The 21,804-nt window shown below is 39.0% G+C and overlaps 1 protein-coding gene and 1 pseudogene across 2 annotated transcripts in view; one reads left to right on the top strand and one right to left on the bottom strand.

Moving 5' to 3' along the window:
- The window catches only part of ME1 (malic enzyme 1), a 227,938-nt gene that overhangs the window by 26,908 nt on the left and 179,226 nt on the right, over nucleotides 1-21,804 (top strand). For both annotated transcript variants that reach the window (XM_010358271.2, XM_030929299.1), the window contains exons 2-3: nucleotides 4,158-4,291; nucleotides 15,154-15,303. In XM_010358271.2, coding sequence (XP_010356573.1) covers nucleotides 4,158-4,291; nucleotides 15,154-15,303 — 284 coding nt within the window. The remainder of the gene's footprint in view (nucleotides 1-4,157; nucleotides 4,292-15,153; nucleotides 15,304-21,804) is intronic.
- LOC115896967 lies at nucleotides 20,203-21,205 on the bottom strand (annotated as a pseudogene).

The raw sequence follows: 21,804 nt of genomic DNA, 5'->3' as shown, positions 1-21,804 counted from the left end.
ATGTACAGGTGGTTTGGAAACCTAATATATATATATTAGGTGTGTGTGTATATATATATATATAGTGTGTATATATATTAGGTATATATATATATTAGGTATATATATACACACATGTATATAGACGTCTAGTATTTTCAACTACATGAAAGACTTGATAGAAATCAAATGAAAGTTAGAACTTGCATGTATAATTTGAGTTAATTATCCTTTGTTGGATAGGCCCTGCAGGATAATGCTAAGGTAAAAATTCTTCGAAATATTTTACTTCAAACTTTAGACATGACTGACCTGCCTATAAATTTCTACAAAATAGATCTCTAATGAATATGTCGCCCAGGCTAGAGTGCGGTGGCAGGATCTCAGCTCACTGCAAGCTCCGCCTCCCAGGTTCACGCCATTCTCCTGCCTCCGCCTCCCAAGTAGCTGGGACTACAGGCGCCCGCCTCGTCGCCCGGCTAGTTTTTTGTATTCTTTAGTAGAGACGGGGTTTCACCGTATTAGCCAGGATGGTCTCGATCTCCTGACCTTGTGATCCGCCCGTCTCGGCCTCCCAAAGTGCTGGGATTACAGGCTTGAGCCACCGTGCCCGGCCTGTTGATGTTCTTTTAACTTATAAAGGGTAGTGATAGAATGTCTATCACCAATCATAGGACTAGTATTTTTTTTTTTTTTTTTCATTCTTTTTTTTTTTTTTTTTTTTTGAGACAGAGTCTTGTTCTGTCATCCAGGCTGGAGTGCAGTGCTGCTATCTTAGCTCACTGCAATCTCTGCCTCCCAGGTTCAAGCAATTCTTCTGCCCCATCCTCCCAAGTAGTTGGGACTACAGGTGCATGTCACCATGCCCGGCTAATTTTTGTAATTTTAGTAGAGATGGGGTTTCACCATATTGGCCAGGCTGGTCTCAAACTCCCACCTGCCCTGGCCTCCCAAAGTGCTGGGATTACATGTGTAAGCCACCGCGACTGGCCCATAGGACTGTTTTTCTCCCCAATCCTAGGACTTTAACTTGGTCCAGTTCCCTAAATTTCTAAGCCCTAGGTTTTGTTGCTGTTGTTTTTAAAAGAATTGGATTAGCACTTTAGTATGTCTTAGAAAATTTGGCTAACAGTGTTTTGGAGTTTGTAGTTACTAAACATCAAAGAATATAAAAAGATTTCTAGATGACATTATTATTTACATGGCATAAGATATGGAGAATTGTTAGATTTAGGAATCAGTTTCAGAACAGACCATTGGAAAATTTATGTGAAAAGACTGGCTAACTATAGCAATAAATGTTAAGTGCCATTATTCAGGGAATGAAAGAGCATATGTTAGTACTTCTCACAAGACTTATCAAAATATTATATTTTGATTATTATGTTTTTGGGCAGATTTTCAAGGCATAACACTCAGAAGTTTACTGCTTCTTCACATATATTTGTATATTTTTGAGACTTTAGCCAGCTTTCCTTCCCCCTTTTCATTTTCTAGTTAGATAAAAATCTGAGTTTTCTCTTCTTTCTTTTTCAAATGTATTACTGTCCATAGTTTTATCTCCTTCCAAGGAGTTATTTCATGACATTTTGACTTAAATGTTGTCTTCCCAGTTATATATTTAACAAGTGAAGTTTGTCTTCCATTTTATAAATTACTTTTTCATACAAATATCTCTTGTTGCTTTGAATTTTGAAAGTAATTTGATCAGAATGAATGTGCTAATCAGGTTTTTGAGCAGCAATGTAATAGATTTAAAAAATTTTAATGTCTCAAAATTTGAATATTTGACATTTTCTATGAATTCTAAATTTTCTATAATACATTCTAATGAATTATAAATATTCTATTGACTATGTTAAAATTTTATGTGCAACAAATTACTGAGTTCTAATTATGTCAGGCACTGTTGTAAGCACTAGGGAGAAAGCAGTGAAGAAAACAAAATTCTGTGGCCCTGTGAAGTTTTCATTCTGTTGTGGGGATGTGAACCATAAGTAAAAATGTAAATGGCAAGCAAAGAGTTTAGGCAATACCACAAATGTCTCCTGGTGCCAGCTGGAACTGCTGGGCAAAGGACTGACAGATTGTACCGTCTGCCATTTAGGTCCAAGAGAGGGTGATTGGTTCAGACAGTTGAACAAGCTGGATTTTCCTCTTGGAAAGGGACCATTCTGCTCCTGTCCACACATATTGAAACTTCAGAGGATGCCCAACTGTAACAGCGGGGGCGTTTGCAGCTATGAGAATGGCTGCTAATGAAAAATATCTTGCAACTAGACACCAGCTGTGGTGATAGCACTTAGAGACCTTATGAGAATTGAAGGTTGTACACTGCTTCTTGCACTGAAGATTCTGGAGCTATTGGTCCCGGCTAGCTCTTGCAGTTATTTCAGAGAGCTCTATCATGGCATCATTCAGTGGATTAATTTGTCTCTCTTCAGTCTGGCCCTCAACCCAGGAGGCTAATTAAACACAAACCTTTCCATCAGTGACATGAATTAATGGGTATACCTGTATGAAAAATTAGAAGAAAGAGAGGAATTATTCATTCATTGACCTCTTTCACAAACTTCCTGGGGTTGGACATGTTTATTCCTCATCAATGAAAGTTTGTCATCTCCCTGTGGGATGAACCAAATTGTCTCTCCTTTCTCCTAAGTAATACATTTTGTAAGTACTCAAGAGTCACTATTCTGTCATTCCAAGAAGCTTTCAGGGACAGAGGAATCATTGTAGAATCACTCAGTGCAAAGTTAGTGAACACATTCTTACCCATCCAGGTTGATTAGAGATAGCAGTAGTCACAATGAGCAAAACCAACTATCTTAGTCCATTCAGGCTGCCGTAATGGAATACCATGTACTGGGTGGCTTATAAGCAAAATAAATTTATTTTTCCCAGCTCTGGAGGCTGGGAAGTTCAACATCAAGGTACTGCAAATTTGGTGTCTGGTGAGGGGTCTGCTTCCTGATTTGTAGACAGTGGTCTTCTTGCTGTGTCCTCGCATGGCAGAAGGGGTGAAAAGCTCTCTGAGGTTCCTTTTGTAAGGGTAATAATCCTATTCTTGAGGGGTCTGCTCTAATCACCTCCCAAAGACCCTTCTTCCTAAAGCCATCGCCTTGGGGGTGAGGATTTCAATGTGAATTTTGGGGGACACAAATGTTAACACCATAACACCAACTATCATATCATATTGGTGTACTTTTACTGAACCCAGAGGAACAGCAGTCATAGTCTAGATAAAGAAGTCTCTTGGGCTTCAGTGTCTCCAATTGAAGGCCTCTCCAGAGGGACTTCTTATCCTAATCTACCAGATCACTTTCTTAATGACTATGGTAGCTGCTCTGATATTACTTTGTCTTGTATTATATGCCAGCACATATCTTAGGTCCATTGTGGTTTATGCATCAACGCATAATTTCTATTTAGTTTTCATGTTTTTGAGCTTCATAGTTTGTTATTATCATTTGTTTTATACAATCAATGTTCATGTAAACAGATAACATAGGTATAATAATAGGGTTGTAATGGATATACTGAGGCTTTAGAGAGGAGGAAGCATTTGAGGTAAGGCATGAAGGGCAGAGAAACAGGGAAGAATATCTTGACCATGTGCCATGGAAGAATAAAAGGGTGTGGTATGTATGGGCAATAGTGAGAAGTTTTGTATGCCTAGGAGTGCATAAGAATCAAAGGCTACAACTTGGGAGAGGAGTGTTGAAACAGGTAACTCAGAATCATATAAGGCATTTCCTGAACTATTTTAAAGGTGGAATCACAGGAGGTCACAGGTGTCTTACTCACATTCATAATTTTAAAATCTCTTCTAATAATAATCTCTTCTCTTTTTATTTTTAGATTTACTGACATTAGTAATAATGATTATATCTTCTTTCATTTTTGTGTCTTTAAGTAGTTTCCTTCCATTCATCATCTGATTTTATCTTAATGATATCTGAGTGGCACAGCTCTGAAATATTATAGTATTCTAATTTCTACAGATAGGGAAACTGAGATATGGAGAGCTTACATGGTTTACTCACAGCCACATGGCCATGCTTCCAGTGATGCAGATTTCTGATTTTTAATTGCATATACTTGTCGGGTTTTATATGTATTCTTTTTGTCTACTTTCCTCTCAAATGCTATTGTGTGTGTGTTTTTTTTCTCTATAGGACTTGGCCTTTACCCTGGAAGAGAGACAGCAATTGAACATTCATGGATTGTTGCCACCTTCCTTCATCAGTCAGGAGATCCAGGTTCTTAGAGTAGTAAAAAATTTTGAGCGTCTGAACTCTGACTTTGACAGGTAACACATTGCTGAAGGTGGTTTTTATATTTCTCTTATACAGTTGCCTAGTTTATTTTTTATTGGGTGAGAAAATGAAAACATTTAATGATTTGGAAAGGGTAGCCAACTTTGAGGACAATTTGCCTGTAAACAATGATGTTTTTTAAAAATTTACTCTCTCTAGGAACATTTGAATGAAATAAAAATTTGCTTTGTAAACTGTATGCTCAGACAGACCATGTTTATCATATGATACCATAAAAGTAAATGATCAGGAAATGCCATCCTAAATGGAACAAAACAGATTAGAGTGACTTTTAGTCAAACTTTACGTATATTGTAGGTGAAAGCACACTTTTCCAGCCTCCAGTCTTTGTTCCAACACGGTTGCAAGTTTAGGTCACTTACTTTGTGTAGTGTATTCAGTTTCTGTATTTGCACAAAGATAAAGATAATATTTTTCCCTACCATTGGGATTAGATAACCTTAGATTGAAATTCTGGCTCTATCTCACTAGCAGTAGATCCTTGAGCAAACCACTGCAGGCCCTGCCATGGTGACTGTAACTGCTTTGCTGTATGCTTTTGACTCCACTCTTTCTTACTAAGGTACTAAGCCTTTGTAGACCTTAGTTTTTTTTTCATCAATGGATTAGAGAGAACAATAGCTATTTGAAAACATTGTTGTGAGGGTTAAAAGAGGTAGCCAACTCAATGTCAAATAAGTATTGGTATTAACCAGGGTTCTTCGAAGAAACAGAGCTGATAGGATGTGTGTGTATGTGTGTGTGTGTAAATGAAAATGTAAATACAAATGGATAGAGAGAGAGAGAAAGAAGGAGAGGGAGAAGGCTTGTTAAATCCAAAATCTTCAGTTAGGTTGTCAGGCCAAAGACTGAAGGAAGAGTTGCAGTTGAGTCCAAAGGCAGTGTGCTGGCAAAATTTATTTTTGCTGGACAGGAGGTCTGTCTGCGCTATTAAGGCCCTCAGCCATTTGGAAGAGGCCCACCTGCATTTTGGAGGGTAATCTGATTTATTTAAGTCCACCAATTTAGATGTTAATCTCATCCAAAAACACCTGTGCAGAAACATCCAGAATAGTGTTTGACCAAATGTTGATACACCATGTTTGTTATGGACCAAATGCTTGTGTCCCCTTGCAAATTCATATGTTGAAATCTAATCCCTAGTGTGATGTTATTTGGAAGTGAGGACTTTGGACAATGATTAGGTCATAAAAATGGCACCCTCATGAAATGGGATTAGTACTCTAAAAAGAAGAGGCCAGAGTACCAACCAAAAAAGCCCAGGATCAGATGGATTCATAGCTGAATTCTACCAGAAATATAAGCAGGAGCTGGTACCATTCATTCTGAAACTGTTCAAAACAATAGAAAAGGAGGGACTCCTCCCTAACTCATTTTATGAAGCCAGCATCATCCTGATACCAAAACTGGGAAGAGACACAACAAAAAAGAAAACTTCAGGCCAATATCCCTGATGAACGTCTATGTGAAAATCCTCAATAAAATACTTGCAAACCGAAACCAGCAGCACATCAAAAAACTTATCTACCAAAATCAAGTCAGCTTCATCCCTGGGATCCAAGGCTGGTTCAACATATGCAAGTCAGTAAACGTAGTCCATCACATGAACGGAACCAATGACAAAACTCACATGATTATTTCAATAGATGCAGAAAAGGCCTTTGATAAAATTAAACATCCCTTCATGTTAAAAACTCTCAATAAACTAGGTACTGATGAAACACATCTCAAAATAATTAAGAGCTGTTTATGACAGACCCACAGCCAATATCATACTGAGTGGGCAAAAGCTGAAAGCATTCCTTTTGAAAACCAGTGTAAGGCAAGGATGCCCTCTCCATCATTCCTGTTCAACATAGTATTGGAAGTTCTGGCCAGGGCAATCAGGCAAGAGAAAGAAATAAAGTGTATTCAATTAGGAAGAGAGGAAGTCAAATAGTCTCTTTTTGTAGATGACATGATTTTATACTTAGAAAACCCCATCCTCTCAGCCCAAAAAACCCTTGAACTGATAAGCAACTTCAGCAAAGTCTCAGGATACCAAATCAACGTGCAAAAATCACAAGCATTCCTTTACACCAACAATAGACAAGCAGAGAGCTAAATCATGAATGAACTTCCATTCACAATTGCTACAAAGAGAATAAAATACCCAGGAATACAGCTAACAAGGGATGTGAAGGACCTCTTCAAGGAGAACTACAAACCGCTGCTCAAGGAAATGAGAGAACACAAACAAATGGAAGAACATTCCATGCTCGTGGATAGGAAGAATCAATATTGTGAAAATGGCCATACTGCCCAAAGTAATTTATAGATTCAGTGCTATACCCATCAAGCTACCACTGACTTTCTACACAGAATTAGAAAAAACTGCTTCAAATTTCATATGGAACCAAAAAAGAGCCCACATAGCCAAGAAAATTGTAAGCAAACAGAACAAAGCTGGAAGCATCATGCTACCTGACTTCAAACTATACAAGGCAACAGTAAGCAAAACAACATGGTACTGGTATCAAAACAGATATATAGACCAATGGAACAGAACAGAGTCCTCAGAAATAACTCCATATATCTACAGCCATCTGATCTTTGACAAACCTGACAAAAGCAAGAAATGGGGAAAGGATTCCCTATTTAATAAATAGTGTTGGGAAAACTGGCTAGTCATATGCAGAAAACTGAAACTGGACTCCTTCCTTACACATTATACAAAAATTAACTCAAGATGAATTAATGACTTAAATGTAAGACCTAAAACCATAAAAACCTTGGAAGAAAACCTAGGCAATACCATTCAGGACATAGGCATGGGCAAGGACTTCATCACTAAAACACCAAAAGCAACGGCAGCAAAAGTCAAAATTCACAAATGAGATCTAATTAAACCAGAGAGCTTAGAGCTTTTGCACAGCAAAAGAAACTGTCATTGGAGTGAACAGGCACCCTACAGAATGGGAGAAAATTTTTGCAATCTATCAATCTGACAAAAGGCTAATATCCAGAATCTATAAAGAACTTAAATAAAATTACAAGAAAAAAACAACTCCATCAACAAGGGGGCAAAGGATATGAACAGACACCTCTCAAAAGAGGACATTTATGCTGCCAATAAACATATGAAAAAAAAAAAATCATCATCACTGGTCATTAGAGAAATGCAAATCAAAGCCACAGTGAGATACCATCTCATGCCAGTTAGAATGGCGATCCTTAAAAAGTCAGGAAACAACAGATTGCTGGAGAGGATGTGGAGAAACAGGAATGTTTATACATTGTTGATGGGAGTGTAAATAAGTTCAACCATTGTGGAAGACAGTGTGGCAATTCCTCAAGGATCTAGAACCAGAAATACCATTTGCTCCAGCAATCCAATTACTGGGTATATACCCAAAGGATTATAAATCATTCTACTATAAAGACACATGCACACATATGTTTATTGCAGCAATGTTCGCAATAGCAAAGACTTGGAACCAATACAAATGCCCATCAGTGATAGACTAGATAAAGAAAATACTGCACATATACATCATGGAATACTATGTAGCCATAAAAAAAGGATGAGTTCATGTCCTTTGCAGGGACATAGATGAAGCTGGAAACCATCATTCTCAGCAAACTAACACAAGAACAGAAAACCAAACACCACATGTTCTCACTCACAAGTGGGAGTTGAACAATGACAACACCTGAATGCAGGGAGGGGAACATCGCACACTGGTGCCTGTATGGGGTTGGGGGTTAGGGGAGGGATAGTATGATGGGAGGGTAGACGATGGGTTGATGAGTGCAGCAAACCACCATAGCATGTGTATACCTATGTAACAAACCTGCGCGTTCTTCACATGTATCCTGGAACTTAAAGTATAATACAAAAAAAATGTGGACAAAGGATATGAACAGACATTTCTCAAAAGAAGACATTTAAGCGGCCAACAAACATGAAAAACAAACTCATCATCACTAGTCATTAGAGAAATGCAAATCAAAACCACAGTGAAATACCATCTGACACCACTTAGAATGGCGATCATTAAAAAGTCAGGAAGCAACAGATGCTGAAGAGGATGTGGAGAAACAGGAATGTTTTTACATTGTTGGTGGGAGAATAAATTAGTTCAACCACTGTGGAAGACAGTGTGGCGATTCCTCAAGGATCTAGAACCAGAAACACCATTTGACCCAGCCATCCCATTACTGGGTATATACCCAAAGGATTATAAATCATTCTACTATAAAGACACATGCACATGTATGTTTATTGCAGCACTGTTCGCAATAGTAAAGACTTGGAACCAATACAAATGCCCATCAGTGATAGACTAGATAAAGAAAATGTTGCACATATACACCATGGAATACTATGCAGCCATAAAAAAGGGTGAGTTCATGTCCTTTGCAGGGACATAGGTGAAGCTGGAAACCATCATTCTCAGCAAACTATCACAAGCACAGAAAACCAAACATCGCATGTTCTCACTCACAAGTGAGAGTTGAACAATGACAACACCTGGACACAGGGAGGGGAACATCACACACGCGTGCCTATGTGGGGGTGGGGGGCTAGGGGAGGGATAGCATGATGGGAGGGCAGATGATGGGTTGATGGGTTCAGCAAACTACTGTGGCATGTGTATACCTATGTAACAAACCTGTACATTCTGCACGTGTATAATACAAGAAAAAAAAAGTGGACAAAGGATATGAGCAGACACTTCCCAAAGAAGACATGCAGCCAAGAAACATGAAAAAAAATTCATCATCACTGATCATCAGAGAAATGCAAATCAAAACCACAATGGAATATCATCCTACACCACTTAGAATGGTGGTCACTAAAAAATCAGGAAACAATAGATGCTGGTGAGGCTGTGGAGAAAGAGGAATGCTTTTACATTGTTGGTGGGATTATAAATTAGTTCAACCATTGTGGAAGACAGTGTGGCAATTCCTCAAGGATCTAGGACCAGAAACACCATTTGACCCAGCAATCCCATTACTGGTTATGTACCCAAATAATTATAGATCATTCTACTACAAAGACACATGCACACATACGTTTACTGCAGCACTATAACCATTAGCAAAGACATGAAACCAACCCAAATGCCCATCAATGATAGACTGAATGAAGGAAATGTGGCACATATACACCATAGAATGCTATGCAGCCATAAAAAAGAATGAGTTAATGTCCTTTGCAGGGACATGGATAAGCTGGAAACTATCATCCTCAACAAACTAACAGAGGAACAGAAAACTAAACATCACATACTCTCACTCATAAGTGGGAACTGAACAATGAGACCACATAGACACAGGGAGGGGAACATCACACACCAGGGCCTGTCACGGGATGGGGGAAAGTAGAGGGAGAGCATTTGGATGAATACCTAGTGCATGCCGGGCTTAAAACCTAGATGACAGTTGATAGGTGCAGCAAACCCATGGCATATGTATACCAATGTAACAAACCTCACGTTCTGCACATGTATCCCAGAACTTACAGTACAATAAAAAATTTTTAAAAAAAGAGGCCTAGGAAAGCTGCCTTTCCCTTTCCCTTATGTGAGGATGCAGCGAGAAGGTGCTGTCTATGTGGATTGGGTCCTAATCAGGCTCAGAATCTGCTGGCACCTTGATCTTGAGCTTGCCGGCCTACAAAACTATGAGAAATCAATTTCTATTGTTCATAAGCTACCTAGTCTATGGTATTTTTGTCATAGCAAAATGAATGGACTATGACACCACCCATAGGCATCTCCTCAAATCATACTTAATCTTTGAATAAAGGCAATAACAAAGTCCATACCTCCAGCTAACACAATACAACTGTCTTGCATACAACCAGAAATGCACCAACCCTATCCTCAAAAGAAGATGCCAAATCCTTGGATGATATTTACTCTCGTCGATATTCCTTAACTTAAACACTATGATGTAATATTAGTAGTATTTAAATATTATGATGCAGAGTCGGTATATCTTATGTTATCAGATAAGGTGATAAGAGAAGGCAGAAAATTATATTTTCTGAAATTTGCATATGGATTTTTGCTTATGTATGTATACGTACATATTATTAGCAAAACAAGGAAGAAATACTTATGGCAATTACAGTCTTCTTTTTCTTTAGTTGATCACATGGTCATAGCTGGTATTTATAACTACCTTTTTCCATGACCCAATCCATATCCCCTTTGCCCTCAGCAAGTATCTCAGCTGATTGTGGTTCTTTACCTGCTGAGGGTGACTCAAACCTTCAATCCTGAATGGTCTGGCCCATTAGTAATCCTGCTTGAATTGGATTGTTGTTTTCATTAGCTTTAATCACAGGGCATGGTAATACTAAGAGCTACCCTAAGGGATCACCTGTATTTCAGACATACTCTCTCTTGCTTCCACTGTAGTGTAACAGTTTAGTTTCCTCTTGGTAGTCAGGATCATTTTTTCCTAGCCAGCACAGTAACTCCTTTCTTGGCCTGTTAATTCAGAGGCATGTGGTGCTCAAAGTGGCCAGGTGGAGTCTTAATCTCCTGTTCAATGGGTTTATTATTGTGTTTCTTGATGGAAACGTTCTTCCCTTTGGAATGAAGACCGCTAGATCAGCAGAGCATAAAGTCACAGGGGCAGAAAGGAGAAATTTTGCTAGTGTGACACTAGGGTTGTTAGAATTTCCATTCCCATTTCCACCCCTTGATTCCTAGACCTATGAATCCTGGCTATGAGAAAAACAGCATCATTTTTTGGACACTGATTGAGAGCACATACAGCCTCCTGGAGAACCTTGCCTCAGCTCTGCAAGGTATTGCCGCTTTGCTCGTACTGTAACTGAGTCTTCAAAAGTACATTCCACTGTTCTGTCAAGCCAGTTGCTTCAGATTGTTGGTAAACATTATAAAACTAGTGAGTTTCATGAGCATGGGCTCACTCTCCACACTTCATTTGCTATAAAGTGAGTTCCTTGATCAGAAGCAATGCTGTGTGAAATACCATGATGGTAGATAAGGCATTTTGTAAGTCCATGAGTAGTAGCTTTGGCAGGAGCATTGCATGCAGGGAAAGCATATCTAGATAGAAAGTAAGGGTCTATTCCAGGAAAAAAAAGTTGTCCTTCCCATAATGGAAGCTGTTGAATGTAATGAACTTGCCACCAGGTAGCTAGCTGGCTGATTACCCTGGAGAATGGTGCCACATCTGGGAATCAGTGTTAGTCTCTGCTGCAGATTGAACACTCAGAAGTGGCTATAATAGCCAGGTTGGCCTTGGTGAGTGAAAGTCCATGTTGCTGAGCCTATACATAACCTCTATCCCTGCAACCATGACCACTTTGTTCGTGAACCCAGTGGATGTGGTGGGGTGGCTGGGCAAAGAGGCTGACTCAGTTTGTCCAATGTGTATATAGTTGCTTCTTTCTAAACTCCTTCACAACCTTCTCTTTCATTTGTTCCATAACATCTTCCTTTAGCTGCTTGTGTCCTTACTGTATATTCTTTTCCTGGGCCATTTATCAGCTACCTGCTAAGAGCTGGTGACCTTCATATATTTGCTACAGAGTCTTCCTCAATATATATTGAACATCAACTCAGTGTCAGGTATTCTTTTAGATATTGGAGTTACAGGCAATGATCTCTGAGCTCATGAAATTTACATAAATTATTTAAATTATTATTTTATTTTATTCATTTTTATTTATTTATTTTTTTGAGATAGAGTCTCACTCTGTCACCCAGGTTGGAGTGCAGTGGCACCACCCTGGATCACTGCAAGCTCCGCCTCCCGGGTTCACACCATTCTCCTGCCTCATCCTCCTGAGTAGCTGGGACTATGGGTGCACGCTGCCACACCCAGCTAATTTTTTGTATTTTTTTTTTTTTTTTTTTAGTAGAGATGGGGTTTCACCATGTTAGCCAGAATGGTCTCAATCTCCTGACCTCATGATCCGCCCGCCTTGGCCTCCCAAAGTGCTGGGATTACAGGTGTGAGCCACCGTGCCCAGCCAAAATTATTATTATTTTGAGAGAGGGTCTCACTTTATTGCCCAGGCTGCAGCGCACTGACGTGACCATAACTCACTGTAGCCTCAATGTCCTAGGCTCAAACAGTTCTCCTGCCTCACCCTTCCTAGTAGCTAGGACTACAGGCATGCACCACCATGCCTGGCTTATTTTTAAATATAAATTATTAAATTTCATAAATAGTAATACAAATTGGTAAATTATAAAATATGACAAAAAATGGCTAGTGTCTTGGGATGGGGGAAGTAAAGGTAGAGTAGGGTAAGAGGAGCTGAGAATGCTGAGGGTAGGTATGGCCAGTTTGCATTGTTGAATTGGGTGATAAGGGTAGCCTCTATTGAGAAGGTGAGTTTTGAGCAAATAATCAAAGGTGGTAGAGCAGTTAGCCATGAAGAAATCTGAGGAACAGCGTTTTATAGCTGGCATGTTCAAGAATCAGCAGGGAGACTTGTGTCTAGAGCAGAATGAGCTAGGGAAAGAATGGTAAATTGGGAAAGGAAGTTAGTGAGGTAATGGGCGATGGATTAGGTATGGCTTTGTAGCCTACTAAAGACTTCTGCTATACTATGAGTGAAAAGGGTAGGCTTTTGAGATTTTTGACCAGAAGAGCCATATGATCTAAGCTATAATTTCAGAAAGACTGGCTGCAATGTTGAGAATAGAATGTAGGCTGGGACAGCTTTTAGGAGACTGTTATAATAATCCAGGCAAGAGATGATGGTGATTTAGATCTAGGGTGGTAGCAATGAGGGTAGCCAGATTTTGGGTATATTTTGAAAGTAAAGCCAACACAATTTCTTCATGTATTTCACATGAGTATTAGAAAGCTTTCAGAGAAGAGGAGTGTGTTAGTCTGTTCTTGCATTGCTATAAAGAAATACCTGAGGCTGGGTAATTTATAAAGAAAGGCGGTTTAATTGACGCTGGCTCAGCAGGTTGTACAAACATGGCACCAATTATTTAATGCCTGGGTGGGGCCTCAGGAAGCTTACAATCATGGTGGAAACAGGAGCAAGACAGGAGGGAAGTGCCAACCAAATCTCATCAACTCAGAGCAAGAACTCATCACCAAGAGATTGGTGCTAAGCCATTCATGAGGGACCCACCCCCATGATGCAAATACCCACCAGGACCCACCTCCAACACTGGGGATTACATTTTAACATGAGATTTGGAAGGGACAAACACCCAAACCATATCAAGGAGAAAACAGTGAGGAAACAGAAAAGGAATGACCAGAGCTAGGAGGAAAACCATGAGAATATGATAGATTGGAAGTCAAGGAAAGAAAGTGTATTGAGCCCTAAGGAATATCTCTTTTGTCAAATGTTCTGATAGGTAGGGTGAGGTCTGAGAATGGACCATTGATTTAGCATTGGTAATTTCCACATTGCCAAATTAATTTTATCATGTCTGAAGTTAAACTCTTTGTCTTCCATATGTTTATTTTCTGGGTTATGTCTATCTAATTGCCCAAACATTAGAATCCATGCATCTCTTACTCAGAATTCTGTGCATTTTCAACTATTCTAGGGAATGGAAGTCAATTCAAAAAGGCTGGTAAGATTGTTGAGTAGTTTTGCAAGATACTTTTAAGTTGAACTGAGCAGTTTAAGTTTTATTCTATAAACTATTGAAGGTTACAGATAACATGAAAAGGTTTATATTTACAAAGATAACTCTGGGTCGGAAATGACTCTAGAAAGAAAAAGGCCATAAGACACAGATACAAAGAAAAGTTTCTTGAACTTCCCTACCTTAGTTATTTTTAGGATGAGTGTTACATTCTCTCATTTCCTGTATGTCATTTCCCTTGGTTATTCAATACTGCAAGTCAAAGGATGAAATATTTCTATTAACTTAGTTAATATTAAACTAAATTTACAGTGACATTTTCATCTTTTTAAAAATAGGGATAAAGTCTCTTCAAGTATTAAATAAAACTGTGCTATTTCAGCAATGATTTTAATGTTTACATGATATTAATTAAGTTTATGGTTCTTTATTCTTTGAGATATTTAAGAATATTTCTTGTCTGGGTGTGGTGGCTCACGCCTGTAATCCTAGCAATTTGGGAGGCCGAGGCAGGCAGAGCACTTGAGGTCAGGAGTTCAAAACCAGCCTGGCCAACATGTTGAAACTCTGTGTCTACTAAAAATACAAAAAAAATTAGCCGGGCTTGGTGGTGTGCACCTGTAGTCCCAGCTACTTGGGAGGCTGAGGCAGGAGAAAATGCTGGAACCAGGGAGACAGAGGTTGCAGTGAGCCGAGATCGTGCCACTGCACTCCAGCCTGGGTGACAGCGCGAGACTCTGTCTCAAAAAAAAAAAAAAAAAAAAAAAAAAGAATCAGCCGTGTGTGGTGGCGTGCTTGTAATCCTAGCTACTCAGAAGATGGGTTTTCACCATGTTGGCCAGGCTGGTCTTGAACTCCTGACCTCGTTATCGACCTGCCTCTGCCTCCCAAAGTGCTGGGATTACGGGTGTGAGCCACCATGCCCAATCATTTTTGTATTTTTAGTAGAGACAGACGGGGTTTCACCATGTTGGCCAGACTGGTCTTGAACTCCTGACTTCTTGATCCACCCACCTCGACCTTCCAAGGTGCTGGGATTACAGGCATGAGCTACTGAGCCTGGCCGAGATTCTGTCTTAAAGAAAAAGAAAATAATATTTCCTAAGTCTTTTTTAATCAGATGTTTTCTATGTAACCTAAATGTACTTTATACTTGGTTGAAAATATTTAATTAGATTTCTAAGTAGCTATTTCATGACTTTATGGGATGTAGATCTAATTATGCCCAATTTTTATAGGTATCTTCTCTTAATGGATCTCCAAGATAGAAATGAAAAACTCTTTTATAAAGTGCTAACGTCTGACGTTGAGAAATTCATGCCTATTGTTTACACTCCCACTGTGGGTCTGGCTTGCCAACAATATAGTTTGGTGTTTCAGAAGCCAAGGTATGTCAACTTTTATTTTAAATGCAGCTTGTATCTTTATTTATTTTTGTAAGTTTTTTTGCAGTAATTTAAAATTCGTTATTATTTTAAATTTGACAATAGAATTGCATATATTTATGACGTACAGAGGATGTTTTGAAACACGTATACATTGTGAAATGGTAAAATCAAACTCATTAGCATATGTATTATTTCACATTCATACCATTCATTTGTGGTGAGTATGCTAAAATCTTAGCAGTTTTCACATATGTAGTAAATTATCCTTAGCAATAGTTACCGTGTGGTACAATAGATGTCTTGAACTCATTCCTCCTGTTTAACTGAAATTTTGTATCCTTTTCACCAGCATTTCCCTAATCCTGCAACCCTCTCCCCGTACCTTTCTCCTATCCTCTGGTAACCCATTCTTCTCTCTGCTGCTATGAGGTTGACTATTTTTAGGTTCCACATACAAGATCATGTGGTGTTTGTCTTTCTGTGTCTGGCTTATTTCACTTAAGAGAATATCCTAAAGGTTCGCCATATTGTTGCAATAACAGAATTTCTTTCTTCTTTAAAGCTGAGTGGTGTCCTAGTGTGTGTATGTACCACATTTTCTTTATTCATTCATCTGTTGATGGACTCTTACCTTGATCCCATATCTTGGCCATTGTGAATAATGCTGTAGTGAACATGGGAGTACAGATATCTCCTAGACATACTGATTTCATTTCCTTTGGATATGTACCCAGTAGTGTTATTACTAGATCATATGGTAGCTCTATTCTTAATTTTTTGAGGAGCTTCCATACTGTTTTCCATAATAGATTTACTAGTGTACATTCCCACTGAACAGTGAATAAGAGTTTCCTTTCCTCAGGTTCCTCGCCAATACTTATTGTTCATCTTTTTGATAATAGCCGTTCTAACAAGTGTGAGGTGATATCTCACTGTGCTTTTAATTTCAATTTCTCTGATAATTAGTGATGTTGAGCAACTTTTCATATACCTGTAGGTCATTTGTATATCCTCTTTTGAGAACTGTCTATTCTGGTATTTTGCTCATTTTAAAAACAGGTTACATGTTTTCTTGTTATTGAGTTATTTGAGTTCCTTATATATTTTGAATTAATACCTTATGAGATGTATGGTTCACACATATTCTCTCCTATTTCATAGGTTGTCTCTTCACTCTGTTGACTGACTGTAGTGCTTTTTAGTTTATTACAATTCCATTTGTCTGTTTTTGCTTTTGCCTTTGCCACTGGGGTCGTATCTAAAAACATCACTGCCCAGACCAGTATCATGAGGCCTTTCCCCTAAATTTTCTTGTAGTAGTTTTATAGTTTCAAGTCTTATGTTTTTCTTTACCTATTGAGTTGACTTAAAAAAAAAAAATATGGTGTGAAGTAAGGGTCTAATTTCATTCTTCTGGCATTTGGAAAACCAGTTTTCCCATCACCATTTAATGAAGAGACTATTCTTTCTCCATTTCACTTTTGTAAAAAATCAGTTGACTGTAAATTCGTGGATTTATTTCTGGGCTCTCTATTCTGCTTCATTCTGGGCTCTCTATTCTCTTTCATTGGTCTGTATGTTTGTTTTTATACTGGTACCATGCCGTTGTGATTACCATAACTTACAGTATATTTTGAAACCAGGTAGTAAGATACCTCTAGGTTTGTTCTTTTTGCCTAAGATTGCTTTGGATATTTGGGGTCTTTCGTGGTTCATATGAATTTTTTGATTTTTTTTTTATATTTCTGTGGAAAAAATGTCGTTGGAACTCTGATAGGGATTGTACTGAAACTGTAGATCTCTTTGGGTAGTATGGTCATTTTAACAATATTAGTTCTGCCAATCCATGAAACGGAATATCTTTCCATTTATTTGTGTTTTCTTAAATTTTTTTCATCATGTTTTGCAGTTTTCTGCATACAGATATTTCATGTCTTTGGTTAAATTTACTCCTAAGTATTTTGTTTTTTTGGTGGCTATCGTTATTATTATTATTGTCTTGAGACAGTCTTACTCTGTCTGGAGTGTAGTGACATGATCTTGGCTCACTGCAACCTTTGCCTCCTGGGTTCAGGTGATTCTCATGGCTCAGCCTCCTGAGCAGCTGGGATTACAGGTGCTCACCACCACATCCAACTACTTTCTGTATTTTTAATAAAGATAGGGTTTCACCATGTTAGCCAGGCTGGTCTCAAACTGTTGGCCTCAAGTGATCCACCCGCCTCAGCCTCCCAAAGTGCCGGGATTACAGGCATGAGCCACTACACCCAGCCCTGGTAGCTATTATTAATGGGATTGCTTTTTTGATATTTTTGGATAGTTTATAGTTAGTGTATTAGAAACATTGCTGACTTTTATATGTTGATTTTGTATCATGGAACTTTCCTGAATTTATTAGTTGTTACAGTTTTTTGTTGGAGTTTTTAGGGATTTCTACATTGTCTGCAAACGGAGACCATTTAACTTCTTCCTTTCTAATATGGATGCCTTTTTTTTTTTTCCTTTGCTTGCCTAATTGCTCTGGCTAGGACTTCCAGTACCAAATTTTCTCTCTAGATTTAAGATTTGGCCAGGCGCAGTGACTCATACCTGTAATCCCAGCACTTTGGGAGGCTGAGGTGGGTGGATCACGAGGTCAAGAGGTCAAGACCATCCTGGCCAACATGGTGAAACTCCATCTCTACTAAAAATACAAAGATTAGCTGGGCATGGTGGCATGTGCCTGTAGTCCCAGCTACTTGGGAGGCTGAGGGAGGAGAATCGCTTGAACTTGAGAAGTGGGGTTGCAGTGAGTCGAGATTGCGCCACTGCACTCTAGCCTGGCAACAGAGCAAGACTATCTCAAAACAAAAAAAAAAAAAAAATTAAGATAATAGAAAGTATTTCCAAATCAATTTGGGTTCCCTTTTACAGATAGTAAATGAATTTCTTTTTGTTTTGAAAGAAAGTGATTGGCTGGGCATGGTGACTCATACCTGTAATTCCAGAACTTTGGGAGGCTGAGGCAGGCAGATCACCTGAAGTCAGGAGTTCGAGACCAGCCTGGCCAACATGGTGAAACCCCATCTTTACTAAAAATACAAAAATTGCTGAGCGTGCTGGTGGTCACCTGTAATTCCAGATACTACGGAGTCTGAAGTAGGAGAATTGCTTGAATCCAGGAGGCAGAAGCTTCAGTGAGCTGAGATTGCTACTGCACTCCTGGATGACAGAGTGAGACTCTGTCTCAAAAAAAAAAAAAAAAAAGTAATATCGATCATAATTAAGCTTGCTTTTGATTTGCTAATTACCCCTATTATATATATTTTTACAGGTTAAAACAAAGATTCCAAATTTTTCTGAAATGAGAATATTACTTTCTAAATTAAGTCAAAATTAAATGATCTTAAAGGAGCTCTTTTGTTCTTTCCCTTAAATGAAATAGTAGTCACCTTTGAGATGCCTAAAATATAGAACACAATTTTTCTAGCACTGCTTATTCATTATATTAGTTTCAATACTTTTTGAAACAAGAAACATTTGAAATAAATAAATATGAATACTTTTAACAACAGCAACAACAAAAGTTCAAGTTGAATATGTTTTTGCTACTTTTGGCTTTGAATTTAAAGATAAAAAGAAATTGAAAGTACTGTCCTTAAAAGGAATATTTCAGAGGTATTATCTGAAAGCAATATTGAATGTGGATGTCATGTAGCTGTATTGATATAGTGGTAATATTTATCATACTGTGCTGCATTACCCTTTGTATAAAGAAAAGAGTTGGGCACATCATCCCTTTGTATAAAGAGAATAATTAGACAAGTATCTATAGATGATCTAAATGACATTGAATTTTTTCTATTGATACATATTAGGTATACATATTTTGGGGATATATGTGATAATTTAATACATTCATATAATTCGTGAAGATCAAATCAGTGTAATTGGGATATCTATCACCTTAAATATTTATCTTTTCCTTGTGCTGGAAAAATTCAGATAATCTTCTTCTAGCTGTTTTGAAATATACAATAGGTCGTATTTCTTCCATCGATCTGCATACTAAACTACATTAATAGCACATATCCATGTTATGTTTATATAATAGTTACATTAACAGTGACTAAATTTTTTTTCATGGAAGAACAGGAGTTAGAATTTACTGTTAATTGTATTGCAAAGTAATTGTTTTCTGGATATATAAGCATATTATTTTAAATATACAAATGATTAGATATTCATATTGAAAAAATAATGAAACAACTATTCAGAAGGAAGAAACTTAAAAATGCCTAATGTCATCATACCAAAAAACCCTGACAGACACAATACATACTATTTTCCTTATAGATGAAGGAATCATACTATATAAACTATTTCTTGCCTTACTATAGGCAAGAAACCTACAGTATTTTCCTTATAGATGAAGGGATCATACTATATAAACCATTTCTTGCCTTACTCTCTTCTCTGAGTAATGTATCATAAACATCTGTGTATGTCCAAAGATATATTTCTATGTAAAGAATCTTAATACGAGCATAATAAAAAGCTGTTTTAAATTCAAGGATGTTTATTGAAATTCTGTTTCTGTGAGATACTAAGTACTAACAATGATAAGAAATGCAGAAGAGCTTGAATCAAACAAAGTATTTGGGTTGAAGTCGATAGAAATCTCAATAGCAACAAGTTTTTTTTTTTTTTTTTTTTTTTTGGCTAAGCACAGGGGATTTTATTGATGGTGCATGACAAGGTGGGGCTCCCTCAGCTCCTCCCTTTTAGGGGGTCTGCATGGAAACTGTGAGGAGGGGAGATTCTCAGTGTGGCGGGGGACTGAGTATGGCAGGGACTCCCCAGCAGTGAGGGCCGCTCTCTTCCCGTCGTGCTCTCACTGGGGCTGGTGGTCTGGGGGTCTTACTCCTTGGAAGCCATGTGGGCAGAGGTCCACCACCCTGTTGCTGCAGCCAAATTCACTATTATACCAGGAAATGAGCTTGACAAAGTGGTCGTTGAGGGCAATGCCAACCCCCACATCGAAGGTGGAAGAGTGAATGTCACTGTTGAAGTTGGAGGAGACAACCTGGTGCTCAGTGTAGCCCAGGATGCCTTTGGGGGGCCCTCTGATGCCTGCTTCACCACCTGCTTGACGTCATCATATTTGGCAGGTTTTTCCGGATGGCAGGTCAGGTCCACCAATGACGTGTTGGCAGTGGGGACACGGAAGGTCATGCCAGTGAGCTTCCCGTTTAGCTCAGGGATGACCTTGCCCACAGCCTTGGCAGCACCATTAGAGGTAGGGATGATATTCTGGAGGGCCCTGTGGCTGTCATGCCACAGTTTCCCATAGGAGTCATCCAAAGTCTTCTGGGTGGCAGCGATGGTGTGGACTGTGGTCATGAGTCCTTCCACGATACCAAAGTTGTCATGGATGCCCTTGGCCAGGGGCAATAAGCAGTTGGTGGTGCAGGAGGCATTGCTGACGATCTTGATCTATTGTCATATTTCTCATGGTTCACACCCATTATGAACACGGGGGCATCAGCAGAGGGTGCAGAGATGATGACCGTTTTGGCTCCTCCCTGCAAGTGAGCCCCAGCTTCTTCATGGTGGCGAATACGCCGGTGGACTCCATGATGTATTCACTGCCAGTATCACCCCATTTGATTTTGGAGGGATCTTCCTCCTGGAAGATAGTGATGGGATTTCCATTGATGACAAGCTTCCCGTTCTCAGCTTTGACAGTGCCATGGAATTTGCCATGGGTGGAATTATACTGGAACATGTAGACGGTGTTGTTGAGGTCAATGAAGGGGTCATTGATGGCGACAATATCGACTTTACCAGAGTTTAAAGCAGCCCTAGTGACCAGGCACCCAATATGACCAAATCCGTTGACTCCAGTCTTCACCTTCACCATGGTGTCTCAGGGATGCAGCTGGCAGTGCACGAGAAGATGCAGCTGTCTGTCGAATGGGAGGAGCAGAGAGCCGCAGCAAGTATTTTTTGAGAACTTTTACTATATTAGATGGTTTTCTCAGGCTTAGGATACTTTGGTGTGCATATATTCCAAAAGAAGAAGAGACAAACATATAAAATAAATAAATAGTCTAGAATGTTTGAAGGTGATAAGTGTTATGGAGAAAGAGAACAGGAAAAGGGGGATCAGGAGTGTCAGTTGCTTTGCAGGAGGCAGTTGTAATTTTACATAGAGTGGACAGTGTAGGTCTCATTGGAAGATGATGTTGGAGGAGTTAGGGAGGAAGTCACAAAGATAGGAGTGGAAACATGCCAGATGGAAGGAACAGCCAATGCCAAGGCCCTCAGTGGGAATATGCCTGGAGACCAGGAGCAGCATGGAGACCACTGTGTCTGAAGTGAAGTGAGAGAGAGGGAGAGTAGGAGATGAGTTTACAGAGGTAGGTCAATGAGCGGGTATAGGTCTTAGGGCTTCCTGTAGGCTCTTTGGAAGAACATTGGCTTTTACTGTTAGCTAAATGAAAAGCCGTAAATGGTCTT

The sequence above is a fragment of the Rhinopithecus roxellana genome, chromosome 4 (assembly GCF_007565055.1).
Source record: "Rhinopithecus roxellana isolate Shanxi Qingling chromosome 4, ASM756505v1, whole genome shotgun sequence".
NCBI classification, from domain to species: domain Eukaryota; kingdom Metazoa; phylum Chordata; class Mammalia; order Primates; family Cercopithecidae; genus Rhinopithecus; species Rhinopithecus roxellana.
This window is presented reverse-complemented; position numbering and strand designations above follow the sequence as displayed.